Source organism: Strix uralensis, chromosome 5, assembly GCF_047716275.1.
Source record: "Strix uralensis isolate ZFMK-TIS-50842 chromosome 5, bStrUra1, whole genome shotgun sequence".
Lineage (NCBI taxonomy): Eukaryota > Metazoa > Chordata > Aves > Strigiformes > Strigidae > Strix > Strix uralensis.
The window spans coordinates 16,139,804-16,163,117 of NC_133976.1; the positions used below are offsets into that span (position 1 = coordinate 16,139,804).

Here is a 23,314-nt window from a genome sequence, read left to right on the forward strand (position 1 = left end):
TGTAAGAAATTTGTGATCATTTGTTTAAAAAACCCATGAACTTCAGCTTCATGCAAAAAGTTCAGGTCTACTGAAATAAAGGCCTCTATAAACTTACATATAGTTTAACAAAATTATAATACTTCTGGAATGCAACACAAACATTAAGAAAAATACTTCATTCTTGTAACATAAATGCCCTTAGTAAGAGCAGTAATTACTCTTACTGTATGCAAAGACCTGGCTTACAGCATTATTTTAAGATTGTTTTCTGTAAGGAGCTCTTCACGTTTGGTAATTTTTTTATAGGAAATAAAGCTAGCTTCTCTGCAAGAGGCAAAAGAGAGTTATTATTTCTATCCAGCATATCAGTAATTCTTTAAAACAAACCACACCCCCAAAAACCCAAGTAGGACAAAACCTTAAAGCTTTTTTTAAAAAAAATTGCTGCTGGCTTAGTGCTGTGTAAAAACTGTTACATGTTTGCTTTCTGCATCTTTGGATATATTTAGAATGAAGAATGCAGGTTTTACTGTAATATCTTGAAGAACAAAGCCTAAAACCCCTGCTGTGTAGAGAGTCTGAATTTTACTACTTAAGCCTGTGGGAGAGTATTGAAAATGAATGGATCCTTCACAGCTGATATCAATGATTAGTCATGTTTCCTCAACTTCAGAAGTTGAAACTGTTCTAAAATCTAATTTAACCTCTAATTTTTACAGGCTGGCTTGTGAGGAGTTCAGCATTTCAACATAGATTGAGTCCTCGTATTTTCTGTTGTTTTCTAATCACAAGTGCAACTGTGTAAGAAGGGAGAAGTATTACAGGAGCCATAATCATCAGATTATTAATGGTTTATGTGAGGAAACTAGCTGCAAGAATTTCTGCAAGCTGATGACACATGCAGAGTACATTGGGAGTACTGAGATAGGTTTCACTTACGACATAAACAGGGCTTGAATGCAGTCTTCGTGACTGAAAAGCAAATTCATAACCTGCAGTGTTACTAAAATTTATTCAAACATTAAACACGGTCCTTTTAATTATATACAAATGGTACATTTTTGTGCTTAGTTTGTAGCATTCAGCTATTCCTTTGAACAGTGCTTTCTGAAAGAGTGAAATAGCTTTATCTTTTATATGGCATGAGCAATTATCTTCTTGACAAAAGCTGCTGTGACAGTACCAGAGGGCAGCAGTTCTGCCTTATGCATCTTGGTGGCCTGGGCGCTGGTTCTGTCAGGGCAGTAAAGCATGAGTGATTAAAGGCAGCCATGAAACGGCTGTTCTTTAAAGTTTGGATTTACTCATTTGTCAGTCTTCAAACAGATTGTTTGAGTCTTTTGTGCCTGCACATTTTTTTGATAATCAAGTCCTTTTTGAATTTGTTAACAACCTTTTAAGTTCCTGGGGAATAAGTAAATTGACAATATAAAAATGCAAGTACACAAACAACCAGAACTGTACTGCCAGGTGCGGTACATCTATAGTGGTGACAGTATTATAATTTGGAAGGATTGTATTTACGTGCTTCTGTCACCAAAAGGAAATGGAACGTTAATAAATGTGAATGTCAATACTTTTTGAGGAAAAATAAGCATGAAAATATGACATAGGGAGACTTTGCAATAAAGAGATCTTAGTTTTAGCCTGAATATCACTTGGCAGTATAGTTGGTCTAAGGTCATACCTCGTAGAATCTCTTCTTAAGTGGAGATCAGTATGAAACCTGGATAATTGCATGTGTAAAGAGTTAGCAAGGTGACTTTGGTTCAGTGGTAGCTTGGTTTTGTTAAAGTAAGCTTTTTGGTTGATAGGGCCTATGGCTGTCTGCTATAAAGAATTCAGATTATACTAAAAGATTTAAATTAGGTTTTTGCACATACAATGCTAAAACATTTTAATTCTTTCTGGTGCAGAACCAGAATTAACCATTGGAGATGATGCTACAGTCTAATTTAAATTAGGTTCATAGTAGGCTGGAAACTACTTTGTTAAAGGACAAATTTTAAGAGTTTGTGGAAAATGTAAATACTCTTAACACAAGTTGAAAGTTTTACCTGACATAATCAGGCGGTGCCCAGCATGCCTGTGTTACATCCTTAATTGACATAAGTAGGTATTACTTCTTTTGTGCAGTAGCACTGATTCTAACCTGCAGCAAAGGACAAGTAGGTGCTCTGTTGTTGTCTCCTGTGGGTTTCAGTTCATTTGAGATGTTTTTCATTTGTGATGCAAGCATGAATTCTTGAAGAATCCTCCACGCAGTAATACTGAATAGGCAATTGATTGTTTAAACAAATGGAAAAAAATGGTCTTCACCACCACTGGGCCTCTGAAGTTGCTTCCATAGCCAACAAATTTATGCTCCTGAAAGAGGTTTTAAGCCTTGACAAAATATAAACATGAGACTTGTCCTTTTGTTGTAGTTTGCAAGTTAGAATGTAATAACAATCCTTGTACTTTATAGTTATGCAGACTCAGCAGTGTAAAAGATGAGCCTTCTGAAGAAGGGTGGTAGAGATGATGTTAATTTCTGGAGGTATTTTATTTGGCAATGGGGGATGTAAGTGGATAGAAATAAAAATGATGGAATGGGTTCTACAGTCATTAACCCATCCCTGAGTTTATTGTAGACAGCACCGAATGCAAAGCAATGCTAGCCAAAGTAAAAGCTAAAATAACATGCATCTGGAGAGTACCTGCTATCATGTGAGAAGTTTTCAAGGTAAACCATCTTTGTCTGTATTGACAACAAACAAAAAGACAAACAAGTTGGGTTGTTGGAAAAGTTACGTATACATAAATTATATTGCAATTAAAGCAGCTGTTTAGAGACCTTACATCAGTCTCATATCAATAACAAGGCTCTCTTCTGTGAGGTTATTATGCTCTTCTTTTAGTGTTTAATTACTTTTGAATAACACAATGCTGTTTTACAGATGGCAGAAGATTTTTATGATTCCTCTATGGAGCAAAATGGCAGTTTTTTGGAACAAGATGTTTCTTACAATAATAGTTTTACTCATCGTCTTGTTTCTTGGTAAGTGTTAAATAATTTCTGAACAAATGCAGAAAAAAACCTGGTGTGTGGAGTTCATGGTAGTAGAGTAACTGAAAGAATTCAAGACTAATGTGTGCCAGCTAATTTGATTAAAAGTTCTACAACAGAGGAAGAGGAGAGGGCTTATACTGCATCTGTGTTGGGAATCCAAATGCAATAGTACTATAATAGTGAATGCGAAGGAAAAATAAAGCTTGGTCTAGGCTGCTGCTTGGTTTCACTTTCTTACACAGGTAAATGAACTTGAAGTGTTTGATACCAGAATTTGGCTGAGCTGCACAATATGCAGTAGATGGCACTCTTTCTCTTGGTTGCTGTTGAAATAGAAGACCAGGAGAATATATCAAAGCACTGGGCTGTTTGAGTACTTTTACTCAGCACAGATACAAAACAGATGTTGGCTACCTTTGCTATGAGTAGATCCTAAGGTCTATCAAGTAGGAGTAAAGCTTTAGTGAAATTGGAGCTTGAATGATGACCGTATATGCCTGACTAATTTCATTTAATGTCTGTCCTGACTGCTTTGTGTGGTATTTCCTGTATTTCAGTGATAGAAGTAGTTCTCCTCCATGGATACAAGTGTTTCTAGTGCCTTACAATGAAAATGCTGTTTAATTCCAAGCTACCTTAAATACAAAGAAGAAATGTATGGTTTTGTTGTCTGCTGAGAGAAATATATAGATGCACTGGATATATAAAAAAAGTCAGACTAGACTGCAACACTATATTCCGAATATTTTAAAAAGTACTGGAAATGCAAATATTAGATCTTTAGTATTATCCGTAGAAGTAGATCCTTCTGTAAATGGCTTAGATTGAGAACTGATGGATTTCATTTAGTCTTTTGAACTGCTGTCGAAAACTTTGACCAAAGTTTGCTTTTGAGTTGGTGATGGGCATTGATTTTGTGGAAAGATAGATTTAGGCTAAAGCAAAGCAGTGATGGTGCCCCACAGCATAAGGTGATAGCTTACTGCAGGACTAGAATCTTCCTGTAGCACAGGGATATGGACTTTTGTCTGGTCTTAGTTGCATTGTTTGAAGTTTCACTTCAGATCTTTTTTTTCCTTCTAAGTAACTTATGAATATAAAAGAGACAATCCATAAGTGATGTTATTCACATGTGCATTTTTTTGGAGTTGGTTTTGTCTGCTTAGATAAATGCAGCAGCAATTAAATAACAAGTGGCCCAAATACTCTGCAAGAACTGATGATGTGTAATGAAATTAGTATTTTGTTCATGTGCAGGAGGAGACTTTAGGTGCTGTATTGGCCTTAAGTATGTATGATGATTTTAAGTTTACAGATTGCAATATGAACTCTTAACTGGGTTAGGTTTTGGTTTTATGTGGATGTAAGTCCTAATTAATTATCTTGTCCTTTGAAAAGTCTTGGCAGAGTATTGGCCCTTCTGCAGAAATATCAGGAGTATATGACGGATGAAAGGAAGCTGAAAGATGGATGAAAGGCAGATGAAAGAAAGCTGAGGTGTAGCTTACACCCTCTGTTCTGTTTATGTTCAACACTGTGTTACTGCAGTCTTCCGATTTTGATGGATGTTGTAGAAATAATTTTTTCCCTCTGTGATTCAAGCATAAAGTAGACACTTCTGTCATTACTAAAATGCTTATGTAACAAATTCCATATGAGGCAAATCCTTCAGGAGGCATCTCTTCTTTTTCTCTTCTCTTTCTGTTTTCTCACTGTTTGTCCACTGGCTGGATTTTAATTCAGTTGTCAACAGTGACATTTTGACCCTGTCTGTAGGGTCTCTGGTAACATATGTAGCTTGTGTAGCTTTTGCCTGATCTCTGGTGGCTGGGTGCAGGTGTTGGAAATGACTGTTCAAGCATGTTTTGGGCAGTGGTTTGGTGTATCTCTGGAAATGTGTCCTATCGCTTCTGTGATTTGTCAGGACCTACCTTTAAAATGTATGGATAACATAAGTGATGTCACTGTTTCCTATGCCTGTTTGCTGAGCAGAAAGTCCAAATACATATTTCTAGTACTAGGTCTGATTTATCGTACATGCATACCCACAGGTGTGAGTAAGAACAAACTGGTTTTGTTTGCAGATGCTGTTAGAGAAGTCAGGAAGTACTCGGCCGTTCATGTGAATGAAAGGGCTGCAAATGTCAATACCAATGCCTTTGATCATATTCAGATGAAACTATTCCGATCACAAAGAAACCTCTATCTCTCAGGGTTTTCCTTGTTTCTTTGGCTGTAAGTATAACACTTTTGTAATTTCTACATAGCATGTTTCTTACAGGAACTGTCGCACAGAGTAATGCAACTATAAAAAAGATCAGAAGGATGATTTCAAGAGATTAAAGAATTAAGTGTGAGCAGATTGGCTATGAGGCAAGTAAGATCGGGGAAGATAATATCTTACAAATGTTTGAAGATTGAAAGGATGTTAGCAACACATGGAAAGAAACATTTTGAATGCTTGAGAAAACATTTTGCAGGAGAGAAGTTTCTTCAGGGAATACTCATTTCCTTCCTTAAACTTATGCCCTATGTTTTGTTTGTTTTGAACACAGAAAACTAGAATAAAAAAATCTCAAAAACTGAAGTACTGTTGAAATAATCTTAATATGCTGCAAGCTGGTGGTATTACATCCTGCTGAGTTGAGAAGCAAAGCTTGAGTGTGACTTGAACCACTTCGTCTAAAGCTCAAAGTTAGGAACTGTAGAATAATGTTCTGGCTTCCGAGGAAAGTTTCAGATATTATTTCATATCAAGCACTTTGCGGCAACCAGCCTACTATGATGGTATGATTTTAAGTGCGGTATCCCTTTCAGAATGTTTCAGTACAGCTAATAAAACAGAGTAACAGAAATGACAGTTCTGTACTGCCCAGCAGTAGCAGCCAGGACTACCTGTGAATCCTCACAGTAGTAGCCATGACAACCTGCAGATCTCAGTTGGTCAAGAAGCACATGAAGTAATTGGACACAGATAATGTGAGTGAATGGAAACACATGTTGGTCAGACAATTTCCTATTTGTATGTTTTTATGGTGACATTGGACAGAGAATGCTGGCCCTCTTCTGAGAGCCTTCAGTGAGCTGCTTCACATTGCCTAGATACGCAAGAGGAACACAGAACAAGGAAATGCCTGGAATCACTGAGACTTCTGACAAACCTCTTCCCCTTGGAGTGATGTATGGCCATTTTAGCTGATCACTGAGGAGCATTGTACATGAAGAAGTGTCAAGGAAAAATTTGTATGAAACCCGAGCAGGAAAACTTTGGAAAAAACCAAAGGTGGCTGTAACCTTGCACAATAATGATAGGAATGCATCGTGTTATTTGTCTTCCTTCAGAAAGGCTAAGTAAATATGCACAAATGTGTTTGTGATTTCTGCTCCAAGAGAGTAATAGCTGGATTGTGTCCTACACAAGAGTTGGAAGCTGGTCCCCCTGGATCCTACTCCCACTTGTTTTTCAAGGAAGAAAACTTGTCAATTGGCCCTAATGGATTTTATTGTGGATAAAAGTTCTGCTTTTGAAGAGGTTTGCTTAAGGCCTTTTTTGGGCTACTGGCCTTTCACCAAAATTTAGAAGAAATAAATACTACTACAGTAGTGGCTAGATCAAAGGACCTTTCTTAGTAGAGCTTTTTGCTTATCCATTAAACAGGTGTAATGTCTGTCAAAGAAGGGAGAAAAAGTATTCCTTGGGTTGCCTTATCCTATGCTGTGGCTACCATCACCCGACCAAGTTAGGACCACATGTAGGTGTGAATGGGTAGTTGGATGCCCCTAGTTCATTCTTTGGATCAGTTCTTGTTCATTTTAGTGCATCAACCAATAGGAGAATTCCAGAAGAGTAGTAGATGGAGATTCTCAAAATGGAGGAGGCTGGAAGCTTTTCACTTCTGGCAATACAACAAAAGCTCTTCTCCGTCTGTGGTTCGGCAGTTGCAGAACACTGGGTACAAGTGAGGAAGATGATCTGTCAGTGGAAGTATTGGGGCTAGCTGAGCTTTCATCAACCAACTGCCTGCACAGAAAGGAGAAGGGTCGTAGTTACCAGAGACTGTCCCTTGGTTAGGACAGAGGCACCCGTCTGCTAATCTGACTTGGATGTTTTGGGAGATGTGGAGACCCTGCCAAGGCTTGTCTGGCCCTCTCTGTTACCCCATGCTGAACCAGAGAGGGATGAGAAGGGCTGAAAACAATGGGAAAGCTAAAGAAAACATGGGCCCACTGCTCAGCTGGGCAGGGGACCAAATGACAAAGGATACGGAAAAGAATGAGAATTGAGTGTTTCATTACCAACCTTACGTTACACTGTTTCTTACTGGTAAGCTCTGCTTTTGGCCTCCCAATTCTCTGAGCCTTCTAGGATTGTTGGTGGGGAATGTAACATTACCCGCAGTAGTGGAAGATGCAGCTGGAGAGTACTTAAGCAGACTGGGCATATACTAGTCCGTGGCATTCTAGGATGGGATGCATCTTTGCACACAGAGGGAGCTGGACAATGTCATTGCAAGGCTGTACTCTTTTATGTTTGAAAGAGCATGGTGGTCAGGGGAGGATCCTGGTGACTGCAGAAAGACAAACACTGCACCTGCCTTCAAGAAGGACAAAAAGCAGGATGTAGGGAACTAGAAACTAGGCAGCCTCACCTCCCTGGAAAGGTTATGGAGCAAGTCTTAACTCAAAGCCATTTCCAGGAACATGAAGGATACAATGAGTTAAACCAGCACGGATTTATTGAGGGGAGATCATGCCTGATCATCCCTGTTGCCTTCTGCAATGAGATGACCTGCTGTGTGGATAAAAGGCAGAGTGGTGGATGTTGTGTTCCTTTAGCAAGGCCTTTGACATAGTCTCTTGTGGTATCCTGATAAACTAACTGTGGAGGGATGTGGGCTGGAGAAGTGGAGAAAAAAGTGGGTGGAAAATTCCCTGGGCCTTTGGGATCAAAGGGTGATAGTAATGCAAATTCCAGCTGGTGCCCTTCAGGGATTGGTAATGGGCTCAACACTGTTTAATTATTAACACCATTGATGATGGGATTGAATGTCCTTTCAGCAAGTTGCAGACAGTACCAAATCAGAGTGGTTGATATCTTGGAGGGCAGGGCTGCTAGACAGGTTGCAGAACTATGCTGCCAGAAATCTCATGAAGTTCAAGAAAGGCAAATGCAAAGTCTGACATCTTATAGGATAGCTATGTGCAGGATCTAGGCCAGGGACAGACTGGCTGGCTGGGTAGAAAGCACTTTTGCAGAAAAGGACCTGGGGATCCTGGTAGACAGCCAGTCATGTATTGAGCTGTAATAGCAAGGTTGTAAGTCAGCAGGTCAGGAGAAGTGGTTATTCCCCTTTATCTGCAGGACAGTGTCCAGTTTCGACTCCCCAAAATACTGGAGTACTGCACTGAGGTGCCAAGAAGGCATGGGAGTGAAACACATGGTGTATGAGAAGAGGATGAGAGAGCTTGGCTTCAGCTAGAAAAAGAGACATTGAAGGGAGATCCTGTTGCTTTGTACAGCTATCCAGTGGTAGGATATAGAGAAGATGGAGCCAGCTCTTCTCAGTGGATCCACACAGGAATGACAGGAGGCAACAGGCCTGGGAAATTCTGACTTGTAGTAAAAAGTACTCTTTTCTACGATCAGGAGTGGTCAAACACTGGAACAAGGACCCTGAAAGACAGTAGAATCTGCGTCATTGGAGATGGTGGGAACTCAGCTGGGCAAGCCTCTGAGCCCTCTGCTCGAGCTGTCCGTGTTTTGCCCAGGAGCTTAAACAGGATGACCTCTGGAAGCCTCTCAACCTATGTGATTCTGTGATTCTGCTTTAGTAATGATGTTTTACCAACTCCTGACTGCTGCATCTACAAATTAATAAGCAATAGTAAAACATACTAACCCTTGGAAAAGTAATGATACCTTAACTTTTTCATTAAAACCAAAAAAAAGCAGGAAAATGAACTTTCAATTAAAAAGCAGGGAGGAGGGCTTACCTTGAAAGCCAAAAGGTCTATTAATATGCTTTCAGTTATGAAAAAGCCAATTACATGGATTTTCAAATTTCTTTTGAAGAGCAGCTGCATAGTTATATTACAGGAATTAATTTAATTCAGTGTTGCTTTGGCCTTTCCTTGATTCAGCAACATACTGCTTTGAAAGACTCCGAGACTGAATAATGAAGGTAGCGATGCAAAGAGGCAATCACTAGATCAAATCAAGGAAGGTATTTGCAAAGCTTAGATTTGAGGTGCTGTATAAGTGCTGACATGCATGTTCTGATTTATAGAGTGTTGACAGAGTACTTTTTGAAGATAAATGTGCTCACGTTGCTAGTTTTATTCTTCTATAAAGTTGTGGGTTTGGGTTTTTTTGCATTATACTCATTACCATAATGTGTTACTTGGGTCTTGTATTCAGACGTCCATCCTGTTTAAAACAGTAGGTCATGTAACAGTATTTCAGCCTTTAAGCAAGCAGGTCTCTTACCCCTTAACAGCTGTGGGTTTTTGGGAGGAGGGAGGTTCTGCATCAAAACAGATTTTTTTTGATGGATGAAAACTTTTTCAGTCTCTTATTTTACTATTGTTTATCATCAGTGAGCCTGGATGTTTCCCTTCAGGTGCTTAAATAGTCCTCTTATGGTTTTGTTTTCACATTCAATGCAGAGAGAGATAAAAGGGGTTGTTTTGGGTTTTGTTAATTTTTTTTTTTTCATTTGTGCTGTTCACTGTGTTTCTCCACTAGTGTACTGAGACGTACTGTTACGCTTCTTACTCAGTTGGCAAAAGGGATGGCATCTCATGCAGCTCTGGAAACGCAAGTAAACGATGCTACTGAAGCAGCCAAAAAATACATGGCCGAGAATGAAAGGCTGCAGGAGGTATCTTTGAACTTTTTTAGTTATTTTCTTACACAGCAAGTCGTTGGTACAAAATACTCTGGGGATGGTTTGCTACTGAATAATGTTTGTTCATTTTTTTTTCTTCTGCTGGAAAAAGGAAGAACAATGTTCTTACAATACGTAATTCAGAGTACTGAAAAAAAATTTCAGTAGTATTTTATTAACAAACTAAAGTAATCCAAATAAATGAAGTTCTATCTTTCCAGTACAAATTTTATCAAAGTAGTAATATTCTTAAAACATGTCTCTGAATTTAATCATAGCAAAGTAGAGGGAGACACAAATTTTGTTCTTTTTATCCTAAACAGTTGGCTGTTTAGGGCTATAGCAGTCCGGTACGGAAAAGCCTACAATATAGCTGTTCTAAGCAGGATTTGCTTCAGTTCTGAAATGTCTTTTCTAACTTGTAAAATTGGTCTTCTGTATTTATTGTATTTTGTATTCTTGCATTTGTTTTTATGGTGGGTCAGCCTAATATGTTCCTTTAAGGCACTACCGTAGTATTAATGAGGGTATTACCAAAAGTTTCTTACTTAAAAGAACCACCAATGGACTAAAGATATGTTATTTTTATGAGAAGAATGGAGAAGGTTAAGCTATGATCTGTCCGTTGTAGTTCAGTATACAGTTGTATGCAGGAAGGAAAGTTGGCAAAGATAATAAACGTATGAAATCTTTTCTCATAATTGGTTAGTTTGACTTCTGTTGGAAGAGATTGAACCATAAGATAGAGTGCAGATATCCAGGGTATGAAGATTTTACAGTATTCTTCAGTCTGGCATGTTGTTAAAATTCACTGCAGGTGTGTACAGGTTTCCTTTCAGTTTGTCTGGATCAGTGTCTATGGTTACCAGCACTGTATTTTATTTTTTTTTAAATAAATCTTCAAAGAGAACAGACTCTGGACAAAAAGTACTAGAAGGGACGCAAAAAAATCCCAGTTGTCTGAGAGGTGTCATAAAACAAGGATCACTAGAGTGTTTGTTGAGTATTTCACAGGTATTAAATTACTCCAAAATTTGGGGATTTGGTATTTTGTCAAAATGGTCCAGAATCCCTCCCTCAGCCATGGAATTTGTCTCTCTACTGCATACTACTGGTACACTTTTTTTTTTCTCTGTCTTGTTGGGATTTGGCCAAAAGTCCTCTTTTTGTTCTGCTTTTGCATTCTCTTAGCAACACATTCTCTTAGCTGCTTGTAAGTGATAGGCAGAAACTGGAATCTGTGTTCCTGTCCGTTCCTATTTGTGTGTTTGATTGCATGGTTTGCAGAAACAGTGGTAGCAACAGGTACAGTCAGCATGCTGTGGCTGGATCTCCACTGTGCTGGAGATGCAAAGTGTTCAGAATTGGTTTATTTTTATAGAGACTTGGGTTTCTCTGTGGCATGGCCCCTGCATTTGTGTTCATTTACAAGCGTGCTTCATTCCACCATCAGAGAGTGGCAAGAGCAATTGCATACAGGGCATTGGCTGTAAGTAGAAATACTGTAAGTTTACTCTAGTGTTCTAGGTGTGTGCCGTCTCCTGTTTAGAGGTTCCATGGAGCACAGGACTTAAGATAAAAGTTTACAGAAATAACTATTTGTATATTAATAGAAAGAGGTGAGCACAAAGTAAAGGAGGCGATCTGTGGTAAATTTAATGAAAAATTTGCTATGGTTTTACTACCAGCATTCAAATGCAATCTCTGCTCTTTGGTTAAATAGCTTCTGGAAACCTTTCTTCAGCTCTTTGGATTGTTTACCAGTCTTTCTTTCCTTCTTCCTAAAGTGATCTTTCCTCTCTTCTCTCACCTGTGCCCAGTAAGCTCTGATATCACCAGTTCACCTAACAGCTGTTCATCTCAGTTGTTCTACTTTTCTTTTTCCCATTAAGCTTTTACCACTTCTTTTGTCATTTTCATAACAGAGATGATGCTTGTTTGGATAATAGAGGCCATATGAGCAAAGGGTCTAATTAGAGGGTCTAATCCTTAACGTATGATACTTTGTCATCAATAGCAATTGTCTTAATGATAAGATTGTGCATAAGTATAGTAGTGTCAACATTTTCAGAGTACAGGGAGTATACTGCTCTTGTGTCTAGTATTTACAGGGGTCTTCCTGAATCCTTTCCTAGGTGGGTTTTTTTTTTTTTTTGGATTTCAGTGGAAATCTAATTGGGTATTGAGGTATTCTGAAGACTGAAGAAGTAGCTGCAAACCTACAAGGAGAGATTTGTGATGTATTACATGATTTAAATCAGAATAAATTATTAGAACAAGTTGCATATAAACATGTCAGTGTTCTGTCACTTGCAGTCCCAGTGTATGTCTTCTGGGAAAGCCATTTATAACCTAAGTTGTGGGCTTGATGCAGAGATACAAAGTACTCTTACACAGCAGATAATGCTATACTACTACAAGTATGCCATTACTATCAGATTAAAACATTGAGCATTTTTCCCCCCTTTTTTTTTTTCTTAATTCTGAGGTTTTTTTCTAGAATGACTGAGTATCTGCCTGTGTCATGTTGGCATTTGATAAAACCTGTCACTTTGCAAGATCAAGGCTGGCATTCTCTGGTTGTTTGGCCTTAATGCCAGACTAATGAAAACAAAATTAGTCATAGTAACTGTGGTTTTTAATAGGCCTTGAGTGAAAAAGGAAGCAGTAAAAAGAAACAGTCAGCAGAAGTAACTGATGAAATGTTGAAGAAGGAAGTTGAACATTTGAAAGTAGAGCTACAGAAGACATCGAATGGTACGTATGGGTTAGGACTTCTTTGCAATTAAGAAAAAGATGATTTCAACACTGGATGTCACAAATCTGTTCTAGGTATAGCATTAATTAACTTCATCAGTTTACAGAACACTTGGGTTGGAGTTTCTTCACATTCGATTAGGAACTGTAAAAACATGCCGTTGCCATACCCATATTTTAGTAAATGTTTTCATTATGAAAATGTGTATGGTGTCATTTGAACACCTTGGTTAAATTGTAATTGTTAACAAATTGAACTGATACATTTAAGTGGTGTTGACTTGTCTTCGTCAATGACATGACCAGGATCTGGAATCAATTCCACGTTGCCTGTAGGAATCAGATTGATCTTTCATGTCATACATATCAGATACTCTTCCTGTATAAAATGAGGAAGTATGCAGTTGACATTTTTTCTATAAAGTGGGGTTTCAGTCAGATAGCAGAGAAGTCCTTGACTTTTCTAAAGTATTATAAATTTATGTATCTTCTGCAGCAGAATTGTTTTTAAAAAAATCTTTTTTTCTGTCTACAAGGAAATATGCCTTGCAATTTGTAACATAATACTTTTGTTAGCAGCTTCCGTGTTTAAGTTTTAGGTTGTCAAAACTGCTTTCTTGACAACCCAAGTTGAGATGGAAGCAGATTTTACCTGTTTGGTTCTGTCTTCTTGGGATCTGTTGAGGTGTGTCATGCTTATGAACACCTGCTCAGCTGAAAGGAGTGTTTTTAAGATAACACTGCCAGTGACCTTGTAAGCATTAATCAGATATTCAGACTGTAACAAAATACAGATTTTCATGGTACCAGATAGCATGTTGACATCAAAACATAGCCCTGCTTTCATATTGCATGGCACTGCTACAAAGCTGTAAGAATAACAACAGATATTTAATGAATCATTTTTCATTGTCCACTGGGAAGACGAACAAGAACTCTAGAACAGCTGTTTTCAGCTGGGCTTGAAGCAACAAGAATCTTTAAATAGAGAGTCTCATTAATTCACATTCTGAGGCAGTTTTGATTGTGGGTTTTCCTTCTCCTGCTGTTTTCTTAAAGAAAGGGGGGGAAACTGCCTTTGAAGTGACAGGATCAATGAAAAACTTAAATGCATATGTTTTATTTAAACTAACTGGTGGTATGTAACACTAATATTAATGTAAGCTTTTCAGTCAGAAATGCTAGAGAAAGCTAAGGAATAAATAGATTTACCACATGCTGCTTCAGCTGCATTCTCCCGGTGGGCTGTTGTCCGTCCAAAAGATGTATAAATTAAGGCATGCTTGAGTCTTTTGTTAGGGAGGAGGTGGGGCAGAGGGTCTTTCTAAGGAATGAATAGGAAAATACTTACAACCCTTCCCCTGATGCCATCCCCCTCCTTGCCAAAACAGAAAACCCCATGGTTACATTAATTACCATGGTCAGCTAGATGGTGTTAAGGTATGTCTATCTTATTTTTTTGTAAGTTTTCTTACACATTATTTTGAGCAAACTTATAGCCAGAAAGTTTAAAGTACTTGATAATAACTACTTCTGTAGACACAGCTTTCTATGGAGTATTAGAGATTTAATGTGAATCAGATTTACTGTTTTTTTCTTTTTGAAACTTCTGTAACTGAGCAGGTGAATGTTGTGTTTCATGCTTGCGAAGTGTGAGCAATGCATTACACAAAATCAAAGCTGAGATTGAAAAGCTTGTTTTACCTCTTTTTAACAATTTGTTTCATGCCACTGAGCTCACATGACTAAAGTAACCTTTCTTTCGTGTACCCAGAGTCCAATCCCTGAAATTCTGGGGGTATTTGGGGGGAGAAGGGAGTGAAGACTAGTGGGTGTCATCTATTTAATGTAACAAGGCAAAACTAGTATAAAAAGAACTTTGCTGGTTTGGTTTTTGGGGTTTTCTTTTTGTTTGTTTGGGGTTTTTTCAGCTATAGTGTCAATAAGACTCAAAAATTTTGATTTTGTTCTTGTTTGGTTGGGGTTATTGGGGATTTTTGCTGCTTGGAGGAAAAAACAAGTATGTTTTTCATGGAGCAGTTTCAAATATCCATTGCTCTGGTCTGGTTAAGCTACTTATGCATGATGATAGGGTGATATATTACTTTATACTAGGCCATGTGTTGAAAGGTGGGTTAACTAAATAGAGTGGCACCCAGGAGGAGTCCTAAATGTAGGTCTGCTTCATGTTTAAATAATGCAGTTTAGTATCAAATCAGTGCTCTGACTTCAGGGGAGATGCAAATTTTCTGTAAGGTTTTGATCCAGTATTCACAATTTCTGGCAGAAAAAATACTGTATGTCTCCTCTTTCCAAAGTTCTGACTGAAATTATAGTGTAGACAGTGATTATTGCAGACTTTCAGGAGACTCATCTCTAGTTGTTCAGCTTTCTACGTTTTAGAGGAAACACAGTCTACCCTTTTTTTTTTTTTTTTTTTTTTAAATCCACTTAACAGTAAGTAAAATCCTAAATTAAGAAGACATTTTGCCACCTACTGTTCTCTGGGCAGATGAGGAGAATAAATGAAAATACAGAACAAAGAGACTGAGTGGTGAAATTGCTAAAATCTGAGGAAAGGTTGGAAATGCGTGACAAAAGATTTCAGCCAAGTTTCTTTTATTTTTCAGACTTGACTTTACTATCCCCCTTGATGCCCTTTTTTTGGTTTTTGTGGAAGTAAAGGAAAGGAGGCTAGTTCTTCACTACTTTATTGGACACCCACATGCTGGGGCACCCAGCAGTGGGGTTAGCACTTTCAGAGCCTAAATCCATTTTCAGCATACCGGGACGTGTAATAACATGACTGTTTAGAAATCTTCGGAGATGGTATTTTATTGATACACTTTGCATTATGAAAAATGTCTCACTGATACCTAGAAATAAATATACATACTCCTAGGAGCACCTCCTGCTGCACATCAGACATATTTTTAACAAAATGTTGATTTAGATAATTAAAGGCTCTCAGTATGGCTGCTGGTCTCAGACCTATAGGAATTTTCTGGGAAAAGAAGAGATGCTATGATATTGTTTAATTTTGATAGTTTTGAAATTATCAAAAAAGCTACAAAAAACCAAACTGACTGCAACTGGACATGAGGTCAGAGTCTGAGAGAAGTTTCATAAAGCATCTGTCCTTACAGCAGTCCTTGGGTTGGGGACAGGAACTGAACTTTTGGTGGATTAAGTTTTTTTTCTCACTCACAGATCCCACACTGTGGAAATGCTGATGTGCTAAATGTCCATTTGTTATTATGGGACCCTTTGGGCAGGAGGGAGACTTCTGCAATGCTGTACTATTTCACCTTCTATCTCAGGTCATTTTTTTTGGTGATAACTGTCCTAGCTGTAAAGGCTACGGCTTCATTTATACAACAGAAATTTATACAGAACAACTAGTATTGATCAAGTCTTGTAGCAGAACAAGACCATTTCTTTGTCTCTGCTATTAGGATTTCACTTGGTGAAGTGTGTACTGACTCACCAGTCATTTGCGTGCTTCTGAACTTTAGTTCAACTTCTTCTGAAAATACTCTCTATTCATGTATTGTTGTCATAGGCATACAGTGGGGCAGGAGGAAATTTTGATGAAACTTTCATGCATCCTTTAGTAAGGTTTGTTTTGTGTACAGAATGTCATGAGTGCTCTTTGTTTCATGGTTGCATAGTGTAGGAGACAGTAAGGAAGCAACAATTCATGTGGAAGGCTGGTTTTGAAATAGCTTTTAATTGTTGACTGCTGTAGGAAGTATGCATGTACAGATGTAAAACTCTCACTTAAATGCTAAGATTACTAGGTAGTAGAAAGATACAAACAATACAGACATTGGAAATACATTTCATAGAACTGTTGCTGCCAGGCAGAGTTCAGCTCAGCCTTTGTTTTGGAAGGCAGGCTAGTGCCATGTATGAAAACTATATTTGTGTTGAGCTCCACTGAAGCACTCCAGTTTTTAAAAACGAGTAAGTAAAAAAAAAAAAAAAAAATCAAAAAACCACCACAGTAAACTATTAGCTTTCTTTTTTAAGCTGGGAATAGGAGATACAAGTTAAAAGAATTGGTGGTAGTCTCACGTTATTTAGCCAATGACAGAGGGGGGTTTAGAAACAAAATCCATCTTGCTTAAACTTACTTTTTAACGGTGAGATCATAACCTTGGTGAGAGCCATTGCACAATGTCACATGCAACAGGAGTTGAAGGCGCTGCATTCAGCAGGCATGGTTTTGTTATACAATGCTGTTTATACCATCTGAAGACACTGTAACATCCCTTTTGTAACAGAATTTAATTTGAGGTTGCAAAAGGTACTTGGAGCAAATTTGTGTGCAATTTTTTTAAACTTTATCTGACCATTACATCTTAAGAAGAGAATTCAGAATTAGTATGGAATTACTTGACTGGAGGTGTGTTCCCAGCTTTACAGCGTAATTGTTGGCAAACCTCTTGTCCTGTCAGTGCCTAAATGTGAATAGCTCTTTCTCAGCTTGGAGAGAGGGATCTTTCTTAGTCTTAAATTAGTCCAAATCATTTGGGTTTTAGACTTGTATTGTGAGCAATGCTAATTTAAGTTTCAGATCGTTTTCTTAGTAGCAAGCACTGTAAGTCAAGTGATTTAGTCAGACCAGGACTAGCAGCTGTGCAGGGAAATGCCCAAAGGGTCATTGGTTGCCTTTGTTCCTGTTTGGTTTTGTTTTACTGTTCGGTTCTCTGTTCTTGTTGAAATAAGATAATAGAAATGCTACTCCTACTGGGCCGTGGGAGCATCTTCAGAGCAATTCTACTTCTCATCCTGCTTTGACTTTGAGGAAGTAAACTGTCTGTCCTGAAACAGGATACAGACAATGTGGTAAGGGAAGGACAAGTCCTCTACTTCTCCCTGACTGTACATGTTACAATGGTTTATGGACCTCCAGTCACACATTAAGTGTAAAGAGATAAAAGTTTTCCATAAATGTCTTCCATTGATATACTATCATAAGAATGTTTTGTTGATTTTTTTTTTTTTTTTTTTTTTTTTTTCTCCTTTGAAGGGAAGGAATGAAAAGGGATAGCCTATCTCTCACAGTACTGAGGCTGTATTCCAGTTTTGGGACTTACTGACTATTCCTCTCATTAGTTGCATTAACATAGAAGCAGCATTAACATAGAAGCAGCATTTTCACCGCCTGCTTGCTCATGCATTTACTTGGTAGGAACAATCAGCTGTTGGGTTTTGCTTGCTGCCAGTCCAGCTGTTCTGTCTCCTGTGAGGCAAAGTAACAAGCCAGATGGAAGCCAGAAATAATAACTGACTGTATTGTGCGCACAAAGGATCTTCTGTTTTCTGCTGGATCAGTGTTCATATGATACGATCCATATGACAAACAACGTACCTGTACGATCAACTTGGCTGCACTGTAGTATTCACGCAATGGCAAAATAGTTGAGCAGTGATGTATGGACAGTCTCTGTTGCTTGACGAGAAGACATCCAGAGAAGTTGGCACACAGGGGAATTCATGTTGTCAAAGATGTGATGCTCCTTTTTATTGTGTGACCCCAACAGGAATGAGTCTGGGTTTGGGGTTTTGTTTTGTCCATGGCCAACACAGGTGGAAAGGACAATCTGTTCTTTGCTTTTTCATCTTCTAGGGTTAGGTGAGGTATTCCTGTCATACATCTGTTTTGGTCAAAACATTGAAACAATGCAGTGGCTTGTTTGCTTTCTTGGTTTGCAGATACTTTTAGATATTTTGTTCATGTTTTAAAGATAAAGTAATTTTTTGGTGCAAGTGAAGTACTGTGCTGCTGCTTGTAAATAGCTAAATAGTATTACATCAATAACATTGAGTTATGACTTATTCAGAAATGAGATATTGTTAATTTTTACTATAACTACGTGTAAGAATGTTTAATCAAAGTCAAAATTCAGCTTTCTAATTGGCAGTTTCTTGAAGAGGCAGAATGGCATATGCATATGTTTTTTTGTTTACAGCTTAAAATTCAGAAGCTTATCAAATTGTCACAAGTTTATTTTAGAGTCATTTCCAAATTTTACTGTTGAATATTTTAAACAGTAGCAAGATCAGAGAAGAGAGTAAGTGCAATGTGGTTTGACTTGTCAGATGTGTGGAAATCATGGTTATGCCAAATACCAAAAGCTTTAGAAAGTGTTTTTTGTATTGATGCTGTGAAGAATGCATTAAAAGATGAAGGGTATCTGTGTGAGAGTATGGAAATGAAAGAAAGGATGTAAAGAGATGCGATGAATTTTTTGATGATGTTGGACTCAATAGACATATGTGCAATTAACTTCAGTAGACCAGAATTTCAGGCTAGATAAAAGTCCTATTACTGGAAAACCACTTGTAGACTTCTAAAGTGAGAATGATTTTGAATCTATACATTCAAATTATTTAATTAAAAGTAGCAGAAATGCTGGGGGAGGGCGTCTTCCTTTTTGCATGTAGGAGAGTGGTCAGATCTCTTGTGTCCTGATGACTGAGGAGCTAGCACCCAAAGAGAAACGTGGTTTAGACCAGAGTGCTTGTAGCTAGGTGCTTAACAAAAAACACATCTAGCTCCTTATCTTTTGAGAACGGGATCTTACAGATGTGTTGCAGTTCCTGAGTGTCTTGGAGGTCTCTGAGAAAGAACAGTCTGTCTCAGGGAGCTCGCAGTCAAAGGATAGAGCCACATTTTTGGAACAAGGAAAATTGAAAATGTTTCTTTTTTTATTTATACCATCAAGATTTGTTTTTTAAATATGGCTATGTGAGGCAGCCTCGTAGGTCATTAACAACATTTCTCAGTTTTAGCATGAATAAATCAAGTTTTAGGGTATGCCTGTGGTGCTACAGCAGAGAAGTATAAAGATACCTGAGATACCTATAGCAGAGGAATATAAAAATATCTAAATGACCTTACTTGAATGCTTACATAACAAGTCATGGCTTTATGAAACTTTATGCTGATTTACCCTGCATTGTAAATTAGCACCTATGGAGTCCTGGGCTGTTTTGTACTGCAGCACAAATATGCTCTCAGTTTATTACTATTGACATTGTCAGTAAGTAATAATTACTTTTTCTCATCTTGAAAACCTGTTCACAGTTGTCTATCCTACCACCATCATTTCTGCCTTCTCATCCATGAAGTGATGCTTCTAATGAATTAACTCACGTGTGGTAAAATATATAACAGGCTGAAGAGGAGGGGTCTGTGCTCCTATAATAATGTATTATCTCTTTCTCTCCCCCCCCCCCCCCCCCCCCCCCCCATTTTATAGACGGCCTCAGTTGCTTTGCTAAAGTGTTCGAGTGTTCTCTCCCAGTGTTCGAGTGCCCTCTTCATTTTAAGAGGGCTGACAGTTTTGGTTTTGAGGTTGTAAAGATTTGTTTTTCTAGAACTGTCTTCTGCAGTGTGACAGAACACTATAGTCCTTGTAACTTGTCACCTCTGTCAACGGTTTATTGGCCTTGCCCTTAGTTTTTTACAGCCCCTTCCTGTTCCTTGTGCTGCTCTTCATGAACACAAGTTACTCTTTCCGACCCTTTCTGTCCCTGTCCTGCACACCTCTTCCTGTGTCCATATGTGATGCTCTGTGTTAAATCTAAGCTTTTTTAGAGGAAGGATTGTGTAGTGCATTGGAGTCCTAGTACATAACTAGGGCTCCAAGGAACTGCAGGAAGACAAATAATAGTTAAAATGCTAATTCTTATATTTTACAGCTCTCCACAAGGCAAATAATGAAGTGATTGCAGTTAAAAAGCAGTCTGAAGGCCTTAAAAGAGAATATGATAATCTGATGAAAGAATATGAGCGGCTTCAGGTAGGTGGTTCTGGATTGCTATATGAGCATGATGATTTGAAATTGTACCAGCCAGATTCTGCTTCTTGAGTATTTATTATGCAAGAGAATTTACCAAAATCTTTAGTATAGCATAAAGTTACAATGGGCAGCACTCCTTAAGCTTCATCACAATAGTAGAATTTTGGTTTTCAAGGACTGGATGGCAAAGCTATTAGCATTATCTCTTTTGCACTTCAGGTGACAAATCGTTAAACTCAGTTTTGCTGTCACTTGGGAAATAAAATTCAGATAGTCTTGCATGTGAAGATCAAACTGAAATCTTGTAAGAAAATGATAGGAGTAGTGTGTGTGTGGTATATACATCATTTATAAGAGTAATTTTATTTTGTTTGCTCTTTAAACACGCTTTTGCAATACTGGATTATAAATGTTGCAATACTGTTGATATGCAAGAACAAAAAAAAAAAACCCCACCAACAAAAAACCCAAGAAAACCAACAAACAGCCTAGGCTGAAAACAGGCTACTATAAAAATTCAAACTGAAGTACAAAATAAAAAAAGAAGCATATCAAGCAAAAGCCGAATTAGCTGTTTGATTGGGTTTGCATATGTGCATGACTAGAATACCCATAATATATATGGTAATTATTTCTGGTAGAACTGGGAGCCCTGCCTGTTCTTTAAGTTGTCTGATGGGCGTTTGTATGTTCCATGCCTAACGTCTGTCTCAGAATTCAACCAAAATTCAATAAAAATGAAACTTAGCCTGTTTACAAGTAATGGTCTTGGGAGAAAATATATTATTGATGTTAATATTATGGTGACTTGCTTTTCAGGAAGAGCTGTTTGTTGGTCCTGTATTAACAAAAATTTTTAAAAAGCAAATTTGAGCTGGTTATAATCTTTTTCCTGTACTCTGTGAAGCCGCTTACTGATTCCCAGCCTCACCTTATACTCTTACAGAGATTGCTCAACTGATCTCTGTGTTCAGATTAAGACCACCATGCATGTCCTGTCTTTGTTGTGCTTTCCTGTGCAACGAGCCGTAGTAGTCCTGCTGCATTTCTAACAGTCTTGTGGTCTAGAACACATATCCTTAGTTTTCTGTGTTTACCTTTGAATGGAAAGAACAGAAGGTACTGACCACACAGTAGATGCAGCTCATAAGGATAAATCAGTTGATAGCAGAAAAAGTTTTTAGCTGAGTTTGCACAGATCACCTGTAGCGTGAGCGGAGTGCAGAAGCAGGCTGCACGGCTGTAACTGTACTAGGATCAGAAGCACACGTGTTATGTGGGGTAGTATTGATGGGACTACAACTTTGAAGGGTGTACAGTGAACAAATTAAATATGACTGCAAGGGGGCAAAATATGGCATCTGGAGTCAAGTTCTGATCTTGCCAAACATGAAAAATTATTTTTAATCTGTCTCTTTTCAGGACAGTTTAAATGAAGCAGAAGACCGTAAGGACCTGTAGGTGCATCTAAGATGGATGGCATTGGTACAGTTGCTGCTTCAGTGTGAAAAGCCGTGTGCTGTTTAGGCTCCTGATGCATATCTGAAACAAAACTTGATTTTTTTGAAAAGCACATGCACTGCAGGTCACTACTCAGATTCCTCTAATATATCTTGGTTGCCAAAATATTCTGTGTTGCAAATAGAATGTTAAGTGGTTTACCCAGTTTACCATGGCGTTTGTCACTGCTCTTGTGAGGAGAAACTCTAAAATCTTTCAATTGCATCTGGAGCAACATGACTTCTCCCAGCTTTTGCCTTCCAGAATGGTAACAGATCATGCACCATTTGCTGTAGCATTTGGGCAAGTTTGTGTATGACACTATATCATAAAAACACAGTTACCTAAACCTCCTTTGCCACATCTGTTTGGAGTCTTCAAAAATTCAGTTACCAGTGGGTTGAAGAAGGCTGAAAGCTTTTGTCAGCCATTCCACTTCAGTGGAAAATTGAATGACAATCAATCTAAGGAAAATAAAGAAAGAAGGAAAACTGCATTTCTAAATCCATCTCACTAGCTTGTGACTTTCACTTAGCCACGTGGATGAGTGTATTTTAACAAATAATATTTTGCATGCCTCTGGTTTATTTTTCTTTAATGTACTGGGTTATTTCAGTTTTCATAACCAAAGTTCTGGGTTGGTTGGTATTAACATTCTGTATTTTTACACTGTTTACATCTGTTTACTCTGTATGTGCCACCTAATTTCTTTTGCCTTGCTAAGTAAAAATTCTTTTTAAATGTAGATAGTTGGGTTTGTTTTGTTTTGTTTTCATGGATACGATACCTCGAATAAATGTGCACTGTTTTGCATAAGCCCTGTTTGGCATTCAGAAAGTTGTTTTGAGTTTCTCTTTTGTTGGTTCCAGTTTATATTTGAAAGTTGGAGGTGTTGGTTATATTAAAGGGATTGTTTAAGTTCATGAGCTTCTGGGTTTATTTGCGTAAATCTCTCCCAATATAGTATCTCATCAGAGTTAATAGGTATATACACAAAGAACAAAATACACTTCTAACACGGTGATACTTAACTTTTCCTGGAAGTACAGCCTCCTTCAGAGGGGTGGTTTTGATTTGCTCTGGAAATAGGATTTGTTTAGCTTAGAATTTAAACATACTAAGTACTATAAAGCATATTAACATAACATATTAAGTAAGAATGCATATGTTTTTTAAAAATACTTCATCCTTGCTGAAGTAGTACAGAATGTGTTCTCAGAGATTCTACGACGCTGGAGATTTGTTTATTCATATCAAAACTTTCAGGAGAAGCTACAGATTTTAATACCCACATACATACAGGTTTTGGTGATGTAGTTGAA

At 38.0% G+C, this 23,314-nt stretch overlaps 1 protein-coding gene across 4 annotated transcripts in view; it reads left to right on the plus strand.

The window, feature by feature from the left end:
* Window positions 1-22,915, plus strand: part of DUS4L (dihydrouridine synthase 4 like) — a 39,376-nt gene extending 16,461 nt beyond the window's left edge. For all 4 annotated transcript variants that reach the window (XM_074869991.1, XM_074869987.1, XM_074869989.1 and 1 more), the window contains 6 exons: window positions 2,922-3,022; window positions 5,119-5,269; window positions 9,780-9,915; window positions 12,567-12,678; window positions 20,392-20,492; window positions 21,915-22,915. In XM_074869991.1, the coding sequence (XP_074726092.1) occupies window positions 2,922-3,022; window positions 5,119-5,269; window positions 9,780-9,915; window positions 12,567-12,678; window positions 20,392-20,492; window positions 21,915-21,953 (640 nt within the window). In that variant the 3' untranslated portion in view covers window positions 21,954-22,915. The remainder of the gene's footprint in view (window positions 1-2,921; window positions 3,023-5,118; window positions 5,270-9,779; window positions 9,916-12,566; window positions 12,679-20,391; window positions 20,493-21,914) is intronic.
* Window positions 22,916-23,314: the final 399 nt, after the last annotated feature.